This window comes from Euphorbia lathyris, chromosome 5 (assembly GCF_963576675.1).
Source record: "Euphorbia lathyris chromosome 5, ddEupLath1.1, whole genome shotgun sequence".
NCBI lineage: Eukaryota > Viridiplantae > Streptophyta > Magnoliopsida > Malpighiales > Euphorbiaceae > Euphorbia > Euphorbia lathyris.
The window spans coordinates 66500792-66516824 of record NC_088914.1 but is presented as its reverse complement, the minus strand read 5'-3'; the positions used below and the strand labels follow the sequence as shown (position 1 = coordinate 66516824).

General features: G+C 34.0%; 1 protein-coding gene across 1 annotated transcript; it reads right to left on the bottom strand.

Moving 5' to 3' along the window:
* Positions 1-13021: 13021 nt before the first annotated feature.
* On the bottom strand, positions 13022-14775 carry LOC136230536 (transcription factor bHLH25-like). Its single transcript, XM_066019617.1, has 4 exons — positions 14663-14775; positions 14073-14576; positions 13626-14000; positions 13022-13539 (listed from the first exon to the last, which is right to left on the bottom strand). Exons 1-4 carry the CDS (start codon positions 14696-14698, stop codon positions 13465-13467), a joined length of 990 nt encoding a protein of 329 aa, XP_065875689.1. The 5' UTR covers positions 14699-14775; the 3' UTR covers positions 13022-13464.
* Positions 14776-16033: the final 1258 nt, after the last annotated feature.

Below are 16033 nucleotides of genomic sequence, written 5' to 3'. Positions count from 1 at the left end.
ATATAATAAATGTTCATATAATCAACAAAGATTGGCATAATCTTCAAACCATGTATTTAATCTGAATAAAATCTGGTGAGTAGATCTAATTCATAGTCAAAGGCAACAAAACGACAATCCATAGTCTAAACACCCTACAACTAATCATTGAACTCTCCTACCAACTATTTCCAAGTTAATTCTTTGTGTACTAGTACGTTCGATCCATAAATATTACAATAATTTGTCACATAGATTTCAATCCTTTTTAATATCTTCTTAATGAGTAGTGACAAAAAAAAACCAGCTTATATCTGGGAGCGATCTTAGAAATCAATCACGCTCGGATAAAAAATCTCAATATCGTATTCGTTTAGAAGAAAAACAAAAATTGCGTTTTCATTATGGTCTTACAGAATTACTTAAATACGTTCGTATCGCCGCAAAAGCCAAAGGTTCAACAGGCCGGGTAGTAAAAGTATTAACGAGGGTAAAGTATTTTATAAGCAAATATTTTCATTAAAGTATTTGTAATGATTTAAAATATTCTCCTTAAAAAAAGTTCATAATGATAAAAAAGTATCCTGTTAAAATGTTTAAAACGAGTAAAAATCTTCTCATTAATGTGTTTAGTGGGTATAATGATTTTTCATCTCATTAATGATAATTATTTAAACTAAAATTATAAATAAAAATTTGGATTGAAGGGAGCTATGATAATATCAATTTTCTACCGATCAGACCCCAATAATATTTCCCTAAAATCCAATCAAGTTGTGAGTGATAGACTCTATATAATTAAGATATTATGTTATGTCTATATATGCAATTATACATGTTGGTTGTTTGTATATACCCCCCATTATATCAATAAACATTGATTGAGTCTAGATTCTACATGGTATCAGAGCGAATAAACACACAACACTAACTCTACCATGTCAACTTCTCCCAACAGCAGCACTATTGCCACTACCAGTATTCTTCCACCAACATCAAGCACTATGTCAACAATAGCAATTCCATCTGCTGTTATTCCTCTCTCTACTACAGGCCTCAATTCAATTTCCATGACAGATTCAATAATCAACAGCATTCCTTTTATTCCTTCAAATTATTCCCCACAAACCAGCGGTGTTATCTCTCCCGGCATTACACCTTCGTTTAATCAGCAACAACAAAGTTATTTCCACGACTTTGTGTGGAATTTCGGCCTCCCCTATTAACTCAAGGTCCACGACCTATACCCCTTGCATTAGAGTTTCTCGAATTAAACATGGCAGTAGGAGGGATCAATTCTGAATTATCTCTTTCAAGTTGTCGTTCCTCACTGAGAAGGAGACCAAATAAATCATCAAATTTTACGGGTTCAAGACGTACTTCGATAGACCGAACAAAGGGGCGATAAGTGGGTCCTAACCCTAACGGCATCCAAATGGTTCTAAACTTTCTATCTCTAGAGTTGGTAATTCATCCTTTTCGATTGGTTCTTGTAATTACAACTTTCGTGATGTTCTTTTAGTTCCACAATCGGTAAATAATTTATTCTCTGTTTATGCTCTTACTAATGCTAATCCTGTTTCTGTGGAATTTTTTTCTGATTCTTTTATTATTAAGGAATTGGCAACGGGGAAGGTTAAATTTCGCGGCCAGAGTAACAATGGGCTATATTGGCTTTGCTTAGACTCGTCTAAATCAAATTCAGCTAATTTAGCCTCTTTATCCATTTTGCATGATCGTTTGGGACATGTCTCCTTTCCAATTGTTCAACGGTTACTTAAATTCAATAATATTAAAGTTTCAAACCCTTGTCGTACAATGTGTTCTTCCTGTTGTTTTAGTAAAAGCCACAAGTTACCGTTTGCATTGTCTGACTCAGTCTCTACTGGTCCATTGGACCTAATTTGTGCAGACGTATGGGGCCCCAGCTCCCACTCCGTCAATTGATAATTATGTATATTATGTTGTGTTTCTTGATCATTATAGCAAATATTGTTGGATTTATTTTCTGAAACGTAAATCTGATGTATTTGATGTTTTTATTCAATTTCGTACTCTTGTGGAGAAATTTTTTCATCGCCCAATTAAAATATTTCAATCTGATGGTGGTGGTGAATTTATGGCCTTATCAAATTATTTTCGTGTTAATGGTATTTCCCATCGTATTTCATGTCCCTACACCCCATAGCAAAATGGCAGTGCTGAGAGAAAACATAGAAACATTGTTGAACACGGTTTAGCCTTATTACATCGTGCTAATATTCCAAATCAGTTTTGGACGTATGCCTTCGCCAGTGCTACTTATTTGATTAATCGAACCACTACTGCCCAACTTAATTTCCTTTCACCATACCAAAAAATATTTGGGATAAAACCCGACTACTATTTTCTTGAGGTTTTTGGATATCTGTGCTATCCTTGGCTCAAACCTAACACAAAAAATAAATTTGATTATAAGTCTCGGCAATGTGTATTTTTGGGCTATGACAGACTCCACAAAGGTTATATTTGCTTTGATCCTTATTTGTCCAAATTTTTTGTCTCACGTCATGTTTTATTTGATGAACAGGTATACCCATTTTCAAAGTTTTCTGATGAGCAGTCCTCGACGTCCCGACAATCCACCACGCCAAACACACCGCTGCCTATTCATTTTCCACCAGTTCATAATTTCTCATCTTCCAAATTATTGAATCCCGTCAATAATATCCCTACCCATCTTATCTCTAATAATAAAGATTATGTTAATAATTTTCCATCTTCAAAATTATTGAATCAGGTCATTAATACTACCAACCCAAATCTTGTCTCATCTATTTGCTCATCTCCACCACGTGATGTTCCACTTTCTCCAACCTACTCACAACCTGACAAATTCCTTAAAGATCCACCATCCCCTACACCTTTCCAAAATACCACTTTATCTCCTGACCCTCTACCACACACTCCCACGCCTCTTATCTCCTCACAAAAGGACACCCTACACATTGACCAACCATCTCATGTAATGTCAAATTTCCCATCTCTTCACGTGGACCTCACTTCATTTGGTTCACTGCCATTAATTCCCAACAGCACACCCTCACTTCCTGTGCCAAATCTCAATAATGTTGCTCCACAAAAGTCTTCCACTCCCTCTACCCGTATGATTACTCGATCTCAAACAGGTTCCCTTAAACCTAAAATACCACGAGCCCTTAACCATGTTAAAGAACCTACATCATTTCGTGAAGCATCTAAATGTTCAATTTGGTGTCAAGCCATGACCAATGAATATAATGCATTCATTGATAATGACACTTGCACTAGTGGAAAAAGGACCATTTGCATCGGTCGTTAAGGCCTTTTGCATCGGCCGCAGCGCGATGCAAAAGCCCTCGACGCAAATGCATTTGCGTCGGCCCCTGGCCGATGCAAATGAGGTGGTCATTTGCATCGGCCCCTTTAAGGGCCGACGCAAATGCCACCTCTATTGCATCGGCCCTTTATAAGGGGCCGATGCAAATGATATGTGAGGTATGTTAAATGACACAATCATTTGCATCGGCCCCTTACAACAGCCGATGCAAATGATTCCTTATTTGCATCTGCCATATTTAAGGGCCGATGCAAATGATTATATCATTTGCATCGGCCATACTTAAGGACCGATGCAAATAATTAATTTATTTATAAATAAATTAATTTATTTTTCCAGAATTTAATTTTCATATCCTGCATTTCATTATTCTGTATTCAGTTGTTCAATTTGAAGAAAAAATATATTAAATCAATATATTGCATCATTTCAGTACCCTTTGACAAATTAATAGTTTCATAAGAACAAAAAAATTACCATTTATTTCCAAGTTTTTGGTACAATGGATCCTCGTTCCTCCTCATCATACACAAAACTTGGTTGGTTGCAAATGGGTTTTTCGTGTTAACAAAAACCTGATGGGACTGTTGACCGCTATAAGGCCCGATTAGTGGCAAAAGGATTCAACCAACGACCTGGTGTTGATTATTTTGAGACCTATAGTCCTGTTGTAAAACCCACCACCGTTCGTCTCCTCTTATCATTGGCTGTATCACTAAATTGGGATGTCTCTCAGTTGGATGTATCAAATGCTTTCCTCCATGGAAATTTAGAGGAAATAGTTTTCATGCAACAACCTCCAGGTTATATTGATACTAAGCACTCAGACCATGTTTGTCTATTGAAAAAATCTATCTATGGTCTCAAACAGGCACCTCGAATGTGGCATAAACGGTTAACGGATGTGCTACACACTTTGGGTTTCATAGGTTCAAAGTCAGACACGTCCCTATTTTTTTACTGCACAAATTCATTCCATATTTTTTGCCTCATTTATGTGGATGATATTTTGGTTCTTGGTAATGATAACCAAAGTTATTAATGGTCTTATTTCAGAATTACAAAAGCAGTTTGCTATACGAAATTTGGGAAAGCTTTCTTATTTTCTTGGTGTGGAAACCATGTGGTGCTCTCGAGGCTTATTCTTGAGTCAGAAAAAATATATCCTTGATCTCCTTCATCGCACTCAAATGGAAGGTTGCAACGGCGTCTTCACACCTATGTGCACAAAGGAAAAATTGTTTCTTGGAAGTGGTGATCCCCATCTTGATCCCACGGAATATCGTTGTGTTGTTGTCAGCCTTCAGTATCTTTCCTTGACACGACCTGACATTTCCTTTGCAGTGAATAAATTATCTCAATTCATGCATGCCCCTACATCTATTCATTGGAGTGTTGTCAAACGTCTATTACGATATCTTTCTCGGACAAGTACTCATGGATTATTTCTTCACAAAGACTCAACCTTGTTACTTCATGGTTACACTGATGCGGATTTGGCTGGCTGTTTAGATGATCGGAAGTCTACTACTGGTTTTGCAATCTATTTGGGATGAAACCTAGTTTCTTGGAGCTCACGGAAACAACGTTATGTTGCTAGATCTTCCACTGAGGCTGAATATCGTGCCTTAGCCACTGGTGCATCTTAATTTGGTTTGTTACAAATTCTTCTTCGTGAAATTGGTTACACTGTTCCTTCAGCTCCCCAATTAAGGTGTGACAATCTTTCTGCTACTTATATGACTCTAAATCCTATTTATCACCAACGCAGTAAGCATTTGGAAGTTGATTTTTATTTTTTTCGTGATCGAGTTACTAAGGGTTTGCTTCGTGTTCTTCATGTTCCTACATATGATCAAGTAGCTGATGTTTTGACAAAGCCTCTTTCCAAGGATCGATTTTCTCTTTTTTTCTCGCAAGTTAAACCTTTATTCTACCCCGGCTTAACTTGAGGGAGGATGATAGACTGTATATAATTAAGATATTATGTTATGTCTATATATGTAATTATACATGTTGGCTGTTTGTATATATACCCCCCATTACATCAATAAACATTGATTGAGCCTAGATTCTACAGTGAGCAGAGTAGCCCAATAAGTAGTTGACACTAACAAGCAAATTTTGTGATTAAGTATGCGATATGTCATCAATGAAGATCAAAAGTATTAATAACTATTGAAGAACCACGAATGCCAAAGGACTCTCGATACTGTGGCCCTCTTTCTGGGAATCAACTGATAAAATCTCGCTGGCAGCCATGCTCCAGCAAGATTTAGCTATTCCAAATTGTTCAGCAAAAATACAAGGTTAGCCAGTTTCATACCAATTTATTTAATTGCAGCATACTTATTCAAGTGAATGAAATCAGATCATAATAATCAGCTAACTTGTTTGTCTAACTTGTGTATATATGACTTCATACACAACTCTTTACTAGTCAGTTCATACCAATATACAAACTTACATACAAGCTTCATGCACATACATATTCATATAAGCTTATACAAGCTTCATGCACACACTCAATAAGATAACATTCAATCACATATATCCAATAAGTTAAAGAAATCTTCCCATGTTATAGGCATGAACTGATTGACTATCTTTTCAATCAATCTTCTTATGTACATAAACATTCTTACCATCTCTGCAAATATTATTTTCAAATAAAAAATGAATCAGATCAGTACATAATCCCTAATGTTAATAATATTTTCAAATAAAAAGAGTAAGATATACCTATCTCAGCACCACCCACAATAGCTTCACGAAGTATATTGCCACTTGTAAGATAAAGACTCACCCTTTTCATTAATGAGTCTCATAATGAATATAGTAAAACCAGTGTATCTAAGCGAGAGATCTAACCTTTTTTATGGTGGGTCTGAAAATTAATAGATCTTTATTCCAACAGCTGAAATCCGCACCCGCAAGAGTAACATGTTACTAAAATTGATCTTGTTTGAAAACATTATGGTTAAATTTGGATCATTTCCTACGTTAGAGCTAAATTTGCACATCTCTTAGGGAGTGTTTGGTTGGGTGAAAAAGCATCAAAGAATGGGAATGGGAATGACTTATTCCCATTTAGAGTATTTGATTGACCAAATTTAATTATGGAATGGGAATGTGATTCCCTTAAACAATGGAATCACTCATTCCCTCCTTAATACATGTTAATCAAAATTGATTCCCTCCTTAATCAAAATTGATTAAAAAAAATGAATTAAAAAACAAATTTTCCCCATAATCTCCTCACTTCCACGATCAGACATGGTGGTGATGGTGTTGAGGTTTTTTTCTTTATAATTTAATTCATTTTATATGTTAATTAGGTTTTTATTTATGATTTTATTTCTATTCACTACAAATTTATATTACTATATAATATACTGTGAAATATTATTTTATTACTAATTTATTTTTTAATATTTTATATAATACAAATCAAGTTAGATTCGTTAATTATTAATATTTTTATTTTTTATTACCTGTTAAATATATTATTATCTAATTAATTTTAAATTTATCGTATTCTAATTCCGATTCTAAAATTCGAACCAAACACTTGTAAAAGTAATTGAATTCCGATTCCGGGTGAAACCAAACAAAAGAAATAAATAGGCATTCCGATTCCGATTCCAATTCCGATTCCGAAGTTTGAACCAAACACCCTCTTAAAATGTTAGAGTTAAATTTGGCCCTTATCCAATGAATTAATAACTATAAATCTTAAATTTTCAAAGGACTAGAATTAAGATTCTAGTATCTAAGGAGAAAAGTCATCCTATTAGGTATTTTTTATTTTTAAAAAATAAATATAAAAGGTTAACGTGTTCATGATTCATCTAAGGGAAGAGAAGAAGTCTTATTAGATTTGATCATATATATAACGAGTTCTTATATTAAGCATCTGGTCTTCTATGTCACTCAGAGGACCATCAATTCACATTTGGACACATGTATTGTGACCCCACGTAATAATTAAAATAGTGGGACCTCTTATAATATATGTGGATCCATATTACACGTGTCAAAATATGTATGAAGGTCCTCCATTTGACATTGAGAACCGGGTGCTTCTAATAATTTGCTATATATAACAACATTTATTAGATTTGTATTTATGACATTTAGACGGTGAGTCAGCTTTAGCTCATATTAAGTCCTCATCATCTTTAGCCACTCGACGAGCTTCGAGCTCAAGCTGAACCTATATCGAATTCGAACCAATCTTCGAAATTCTAAGCTCGAGCCGAGCCTGATCTACGAACTTCTTGAGTTGAGCCAAACCTCTCCCTATTCGATCTCGGTTCGGCTCGTTTACACCCTTAATTATTACAATATATGAAAGTTGCATGTTATAAAGGACACCCAACTCACTGCACAAGTACATGAGCCAATGAACCTCATAGGAAGCATATCTCAGTGTCCTGTATTATGCTTCTGTAGAACTACAAGAAACAATTGAATCCTCTTTAGTAACTCTATTAATTAATGAAGAGCTATATCTGTGTAAAAATTAAAAATAAGTTCAATCCTTACAACTTTAAAAGTTCAAATGTTTTTTTTTGGTTACAATGGAGGGGCTAACTCCGAGGAAACACCAAAAATAGACCGACCCTTAAAGACGGATCATTCTGGAAAGCTCATACCCACAAAAATCAGAAGAAGAAAAAAGAATGTCTTGGATGCCTGTAGGAGACGCATCACACTCGTGAAGACCTAAACTCAAACTCTTTGTGTAGTTTGTCATCCAATCAGCTGTCCTGCTCTCTTCCTATAGAATATGAACGAACTGCACCTCCCAATATCTGTCATATAGATCAGAACACGCCATAATAAGCCAAAAAAAAAACGATACCGTTGAACCACCTCATAAAAGTTCACATACTTAATCATTCGCTTTATTATTTATGTACTTTTTTTTTGAAGAATATTATTTATGTACTTAATCATCTTATTATCTTTAAAAAAGTACAAATAATTAAATTTTGAATACATATACATGTCCAATGTCGAATGATGGAAGAAAATGAAATAAAATATAAAAAAGACATAAAAATAACTTTGTGTTTCATATATTTGAACTAATAGGAAGTCCACTTTTAAGCTAACACATAAAGGGACTAATATATTTTATACAAGTAATATTAATTATACTAATTGAGGATTTTAGGTTATCTAACCTATCTATAAAAAATTGAGTCACTCTAATAAAAAAAAAATTATCATTATATAGGCATAAAGCATATGTAAGCCTATAATCTTCTTTTATTTTTCTTGATCAAAGCTATTAAACTTTCATAATTTTAAATATTAAGCACATAAATTTTAATTCCCGCATTCAGTCTTTCACTAACGACTTAACTAACGAAGCCATTATTAAGTAAGTTCATGTATGTAAAAATTGAAATCAAGAGTTTAGTATGCTTAAAACTTTAAAAATCAAATGTTTAATTTGAAAATATTCTTCAGAAAAAAAAAATTGAAAAAATAAATGATGACATGAATTTAATTTTTTTTTTATTAAAGGATGGTTAACGAGAAAGCGCAAAAGTCAGACGTTCCAACTGTGCTGGCACCTCTGAAAATCACAGCAAACTCAAACCAATATTATTAAAATAAAAAAGAAAATTTACAAAGAACCAAATACAAAAGCTCAAAACAAAACCATGTCAAGAGAAGCGGAAAAAACCACGCCACTCAAGATCATGCAAAAAAGTTGAGCAACAAAAATCTGGAATCAAATCCCACCAATATAAACTATCAACCATACGACCAAAAGAGGCAAGAGAATCAGCAACCGCATTTCGTTCACGATAAATGTGAGAAATGACAAGTTGAATTGAATCAATTTTTTACAAACAATCAATCCAACTGTGTCGAACCACCCAAGAAACACTATACGACTTACTACGCAACAACTGAACCACATAGGTCGAGTCACTCTCCGACCATAGGTGACGCCAACCCTTGTCAAAAGTCGTATGAATGGCATGAATTGCAGCCTTCAACTCAGCTAAAAATGCAAAAGAAACATCAAACGAAAAACCAAAAGCACCAAGAAATGTACCATTTGAGGATCGGTAAATACCACCACAACCCGCAGCACCTGGACTATCCAAAACAAAAGCGTCAGTATTAACCTTAATCCAACCAACCGGAGGATGCTGCCAAACCATATGAATAATACGAGGACCCTTAGGAAATCTTCTAACAATTCTCAATTCCGTAAGAATCTGTAATTCCACAGAAGAATTCCAAGTAAAACCACGACCTTGTTTTGCCTCTTCACGAATAGCGCTCCAAATACGCCAAAGAACCAAAGAAATAACCGGTTTCTTAAATTTTTTATTGTTCCTTGTTAACCAAAGAGTCCACACAGTGCTAACAATAGCTGAAGACCAAAGTTCAGCAATTTATGAACTAAACCTCTTATTACCAGCATCTAAAATTAGTGTTTGGAAATCACCATCCAAAACCAAACGCCTCTCAAACAAAGCAGAAACACTTCACCAAACCTCCTGCGAAAAAGCACATGTTAGCAGAATATAATCAGTCGTCTCCTTATGATAAAGACATAACGGACATCTAGAAACAATCAAGCAACCACTCCTCAAGTTCTCATGAGTAGGAAGGTAACCCAAAAAAACTTTCCAATAGATTAATGAATGCGTAGAGAATAAATTATGAATTTAATTTTTGAAATAGTAGAAGTATAAAAATTTAATCATGTATTTTACCAAACTTAATATATCCAAATACGGGGTTTGTTGTGAAAAATAAAAAATAAAAACTTCCTGATCTTTCAACATGTTTAAATGATCACTTTCTCTCTTTTTTGGAGGAATCAATTTTCAACTTTAGAGGTTAAGAGGCATCATCACTATTAAATCTACCCTTATATTCTAATTAATATACAACTTGTTAATAACATAATTAAGTATTAATTAATTGATGAAAAATTAATTAACTAAGTAACAGATCCAAAACGTGATCTTTCCACATATGTTTAAATTATCACTTCCTCCTTTTTAGGAGGCATTGTTATTAAATTATTATTCAGGAAAATTATATATAATAGTAGTGAAAATATGCAATTAATTTTTTCTAGCAATATATCTAATTAATGTTCGTATGAGGTTACAACTAACCACGATTTCCATAATCTTCAAAGCATATATTTAAATCCAATAAAATCTGGTGATTAAATCCAATTATAGACTATTAAATCATACAACTAATCATTAGTTTTTGTTTTTAACACTAATCATTGAATTCCATAACGCTATTTTATGGACGTAACAGGATCTCTTCACAGATATGCCAGTATTAATATTATCATCTTGTATTTTTATATGTGTTTTGAATTTTTCATAATATTCTTGTAATTATTTCCACAAATTTTATTCAATTCTTACTGTAAATTTTACTCATAAAAGTTTTTGTGCGATTGAATTTAATGTACCACGTGTGATTGGGGAAACTAAAGAGATTTAGGTTCCTAGATTTTCCTTTCCTATATTTTAAATTTCATTTGATTTTTTTAATGTACAAGTACAATATAGGAAGAAAAATCTACCACAAGTTATTATCTCAATCCACAATGCATGCTGAATTTTTAATAAAATATTTTAGATGAACAGATTTATAACGATAAAACAGTTTGATGAATTATTTCTCAAATTGATCCAATTTGTCAAGTTAGAGATAAAATTACTCTTAGCTTCCAGCGTTATGAATAAAAGTGCATCATTTTGGACGTTAGAGATAAAATTGCTCGTTAGAGTATTTTTACATCTATCCCATAAAAATATTACCATTTACAAAAGCTAAACATTTTAATTAGAAAATTTTGAATAAGAAGTTTCAACATATTTCTGAATATCACAAATTTCTAAAAGTTAAAACAAAAATTAGAAAAGTTTGTAATTTGAATAAGAACTTTCTACAGGTTAGTGTATTTTTGGTGCAAAATACAAAAGAATTAAGACTTAATAGGCACCCAACCCCTTAAACTTGTAACTTTTTTTTACCTGGCCCCCTCAACTTAGGGGACAACCTCTCAACCCCCTCAACTCTCCAAAAACATCACATACAGCCCCTTACATTCCTATGTCCGGCCAAAATATTGACCCGTGTAGAAAACGCGCTTGACTGTTGACCACACCAATGCTATGTGTCATTTTTTTCATTAAATTTTTCCATGTCAGCAAAAATATAAAATGACGAAATTGCCCTTATGCATACCCTTTGCCCTAAGAACGATTGATTTTTCCATTGAACATTATTTTTGTGTCTGCAATTGAACATTTTAACCATTAATTACGAATTTCAACCAACCTAGGTAACAATATATATAAAAAAATCCAGTAAATTACCCCATAATTTGGGCATTCGTAGAATTTTCTTCCTTGATTCGCAGGTTTTCATGAAACCTTAAGTACAACATATTCACCACAAAAACATGATTCATGAGTACCCACCATGAAATCGGTTTCAAGAACAACACAAGCCCTAACCTAATTGACAAAAAAAAAAAGAATTATCTCAGAAGAAGAAGGTAGAGGAGGAATAAAGGAGATGAAGGAGATGAATACTTACTGTTGAACTTGAATCGGAGACCGGTCAGAGACAGAAAAGAGGTGAATCGAAGGAATCGAAAAGAGGGAGGAAGGAAGGATTTCTGAGGAGAAGAACGTTGGTGATTTAAGAAGAAAGGGGTTTTTTTTACCGTTTAAGTTTCTAAAGCCAACCTTCACGCGCCTTATAATGAGTGCAATCCCAACTTATTCCATGTCAGAGCCACGTAGGCGTTAAGGGGCTATATGTGATGTTTTTAGAAAATTGAAGGGGTTGAGAGGTTGTCTCCTAAGTTGAGGGGGTGAGGTGAAAAAAAGTTGCAAGTTTAGGAGGCTCGATGTCTATTAAGCTAAGAATTAAAGAGTAGAGATCAGATTCAGCAGCAACAACGTAACAAAGAATAAAAGAAAATTAAGAATGAAGTGGTAGTTTGAATTCCAAAATACCCTAAATTCAATCTCTAAACACGAATCAAATGAACAGGTGAGAACATTAAGGAACTGCTGCTAACTGAACTACCTAAACTCCGGCAATTTGCCTCGGTCCCTCTCAAAGGAGGCACATCCAGCAATGTACATGCACATAAATTTCTTGCAATTCTTACCTCAATGGTCACTTCTTCATATGGTTCGAGCTTTTGACCCTTCTCAGTTTTATACGTCATTCAACAAAGATAAATTGCTCAAAGTTGCGAAAAACAAGCAGACTAGAGGTACTAGAAAGAATGTGGCATAGGATGTTTCACACTTAAGTCTAATATTGAAGCCTCTAATCTCCCTTAAAATTATTATCCAAAAACCTTAACCGTTCATTATTCATATTTCGTGCCCTTATGTTGCTGTTGCTTGCTGATTAATGTGAATGATATATTTAAATTTGTGGTTTTAGGTCCAACAATTTGTGGGAGTACAACTTGAGATAAAGATGATACAAATTGTGGAACTCAAACATATCGAGACTAATTCCAAGTTGATTATTTGTAATTACAGTATTACCTCAAGATCGACGAATAGTTTTTATTGTAAAAACACCTGATTCGTTATCAAGAAACCATTTCATTCATAAACATAAACTTGTGTATTAGATGCAATAATAATTTGTACTATTGTCACTTACACATCTAAATTGCAGGTTAAGTTTATTATTACATCAGAGAAAAAAGTGAAACAAATACACGGAAATACATATAACAAATCGCCATGACATGTGATCAACAAATTAATCACAGATCACCCAAAAAGAGATAAGGGGAAAAAACATTAACCCCTAAAAAACCCTAATAACTGATGGCAAAGAGGGAATCTTTTACAGCATGTACAAAAAGAATAAATCATAAATGGAACATGGTGGTCAAGACACCACGCAAAAATTACCACACTCCTTAAGATTAAGTGCCTAATCAAACTAAAACATTAACATTATCAAATGATCAAGATGTCGGCAGAAACGAGAAATTCTACCATGCTCCTCCAGAAACTAAAGTTTTCACTTTAGCAAATAATGTACTTTACAATACATGATCTTGGATTTAGTTGTGATCACATAAACTTGAGGATAGCAAGTCTTAGATTTTTCACAAGATCCTTGGCTGCCATCGAAAATTCAGCATCCATCTGTGAAAAGAATATATGCATATGTTAATTAAATCCATTATATGTCAACAATGAAAATTGAACTGTTTGTTCTTAATAAATTTTACCTGAGCAATAATGGTAATGTCGAGTGTAGAATTTCCAAAGGGCAAGACACTGGTATTGATGATAGACAAGTGAAGATTCTCAATTTGGTTCAATATTTTTGGTATAACTCCTTGTTGTTTATCACAATGAATCCGAACAAGTATATCTTTTTCTGAAACTCTTGCTTCAATCTCAGGTAGTACCGAATCAGATCCTCCATCTGCAGAATTCTCATCAGATGAAGAAGAATCATCATCAATAGAAACATGAGATTTCTTCACAAGAATTACAGATTCCACACTTCTCTTCTTTGTCTGTTCTTCAAGCACTTGTACTCTTTCCTGAAGTTGTTTCAGATACTTTATTGCATCACCAAGCACAGATGCTTTGTCCATCTATATATGTATCAAAAGCAAAACATATTAAGAAATTGAATGAAAGAGTTTGAAAAAGGAGAAAATTAATACCTTTTTGAGGCCAGGAACAATGGCAGAAAGTGCTATAAATCGCTGGCTAAGCTTTTCTCTGCGCTTTCTTTCAGCAAGAATATGGTCCTGAGCATGTGAAGGATTTCTAGTGATGGAGCAATTAGATCTCTTATTAGAACCTTGACTTGGCTTTGGCTGGAATTGGATATCTCCTGTAGGAGAAGCAGCCTCATCTTTGGGTTTCATGTAAAAGTTAGGGGAAACTGCAAGGTTCTCAAAAGAAAGAAGGTGTGTAGATGAAGAAAGTTTTAGGGATTGATGATCGGCAGTGATGGTTGAATTCCAGCTATTTGTCTTGTGAAGTTTAGTTGGTTTCTCGGAGGTAGTTTCAATAAAACAAGGATAGGAAGAGTAGCTCTCAGAAGAGAAAGATTGTTGAAGGTTTTCTCTTTTTAGGGTATTTCTATTTCCCAAGTTTTCTGAGGTCAACTCAGCAAGAGACTCTAAATGGTATTCATGGATCAGACTGTAATCATTCAGATCCTACAAATAAAAATTAATTATCCATCTAATTAGATATTAGCTACATAATTAGATAGTAAAATGTATCTATGCTATACATTACATACCTGTTCTGCAAACCATCTTGCTGATTCTATTTCCATTGGGGCAGCTCAATTGTATACTCAAAATCAAGAGTTTAGGAGATTACTGATTGCGTTTACTTCAAGCAAAGAAGCTGCAAAATTGACCAATTTTTAAGTAAATCTGAACAAATTATATGCTTTTATATAAGAAATTAAGGCTTGAAAAGAAAGGAAAAAGATGAGGAGAAGAAATTAATTAAGAGGTACCTGATAGAGTTTTAATGAATTGGGTTTTGTCTTGAAAACACAAGTTATATAGTAGTTTGTATTCACGTGTGAAAAGTTTGTCTTCATGTTCATCCACTATTCAAATAGCAGCAGCTTAATTATTTAATTATTTGTTGACATGAGTTGGACATTTCATCTTAAAATTATTGGCATTTTGGTTTAGTTTTTTATTTGATTTTATTGTATATACAAACATTTTATTATCATAAATGTCTCTCCCAACACAAAACCCTACACATATCATTATTCCATTTTGTCTTTTCCTCACAATATTTTGATTTTGTCCTCATCATCATATGTCAATTTAGTGTTTACATTTCAAATCTGGTTTAAAGGGTGTTTAACCCATCCTCTCCATTATTCAATTCGTCCTTCTGTCCTAATTAATCAAAGGATGGTAGTTCTACTCTAATTAGGAATCTATAGATAGCTCCTACCAATGGAATTATATCTTATTAGAGCGTTGAGACTGGATCTTTCCAAGAAAACTATCAGATCTTCTGGTGGTATTTTTCACCAACATATAAAAAATATACAAAAATGTAGTAAATGATGTTAGAACAAAGGAAAAGGGTAAAACTGATATAAATATAATTTAATGAAACATTGTTTTCGGGAGACTATCTGATGAGGGAATCTCCTATAAATTCCCAAGCCAAGCATGAAAGGGAGCTTACACGAGGTGTCACTTTAACCACACGTCATGTGAGCCAATCAGTTGAAGGAGGATTGCACAGGGAAGAAACCACATGGCATGTCAGATCTTCACACACTGTGTGACATTTTTGCTGAAGTCCTAGAGTTTTTCTATTAATCCATATGACGTGTGGCTGTCTTAACACGTCGTATGAGACATACGAGGGCATGTCGTCGAAGATCTTCACACGGCAAGTCTGAGCCCACAACTCATAAGGGACATGGTTCGAAGTAGGCTACATGGCGCGTCAAATAGACCACACACCGTGTGGACTGCATCAACCACAAAGTTCTACAATTCCTACCTAAGTCGGTCACAACTTATTTACTGTTTTGCCACCATATATTTACTATCTTTCTATTTAGGCTTGTTATTTTGCCACTAGTTTAATTTCTCCAAGCTCACTCATATTATGTAATACTAGTTTG

Bases quoted from the DNA above. Each gene is read 5' to 3' on its own strand.
- LOC136230536 (XM_066019617.1), bottom strand. From the start codon at position 14,698: ATGGAAATAGAATCAGCAAGATGGTTTGCAGAACAG. The intron at 14,001-14,072 runs GTATTAATTTTC...ATACATATATAG, and splicing joins TTGTTCCTGGCCTCAAAAAG to ATGGACAAAGCATCTGTGCT. The intron at 13,540-13,625 runs GTAAAATTTATT...TTCTTTTCACAG, and splicing joins ACATTACCATTATTGCTCAG to ATGGATGCTGAATTTTCGAT.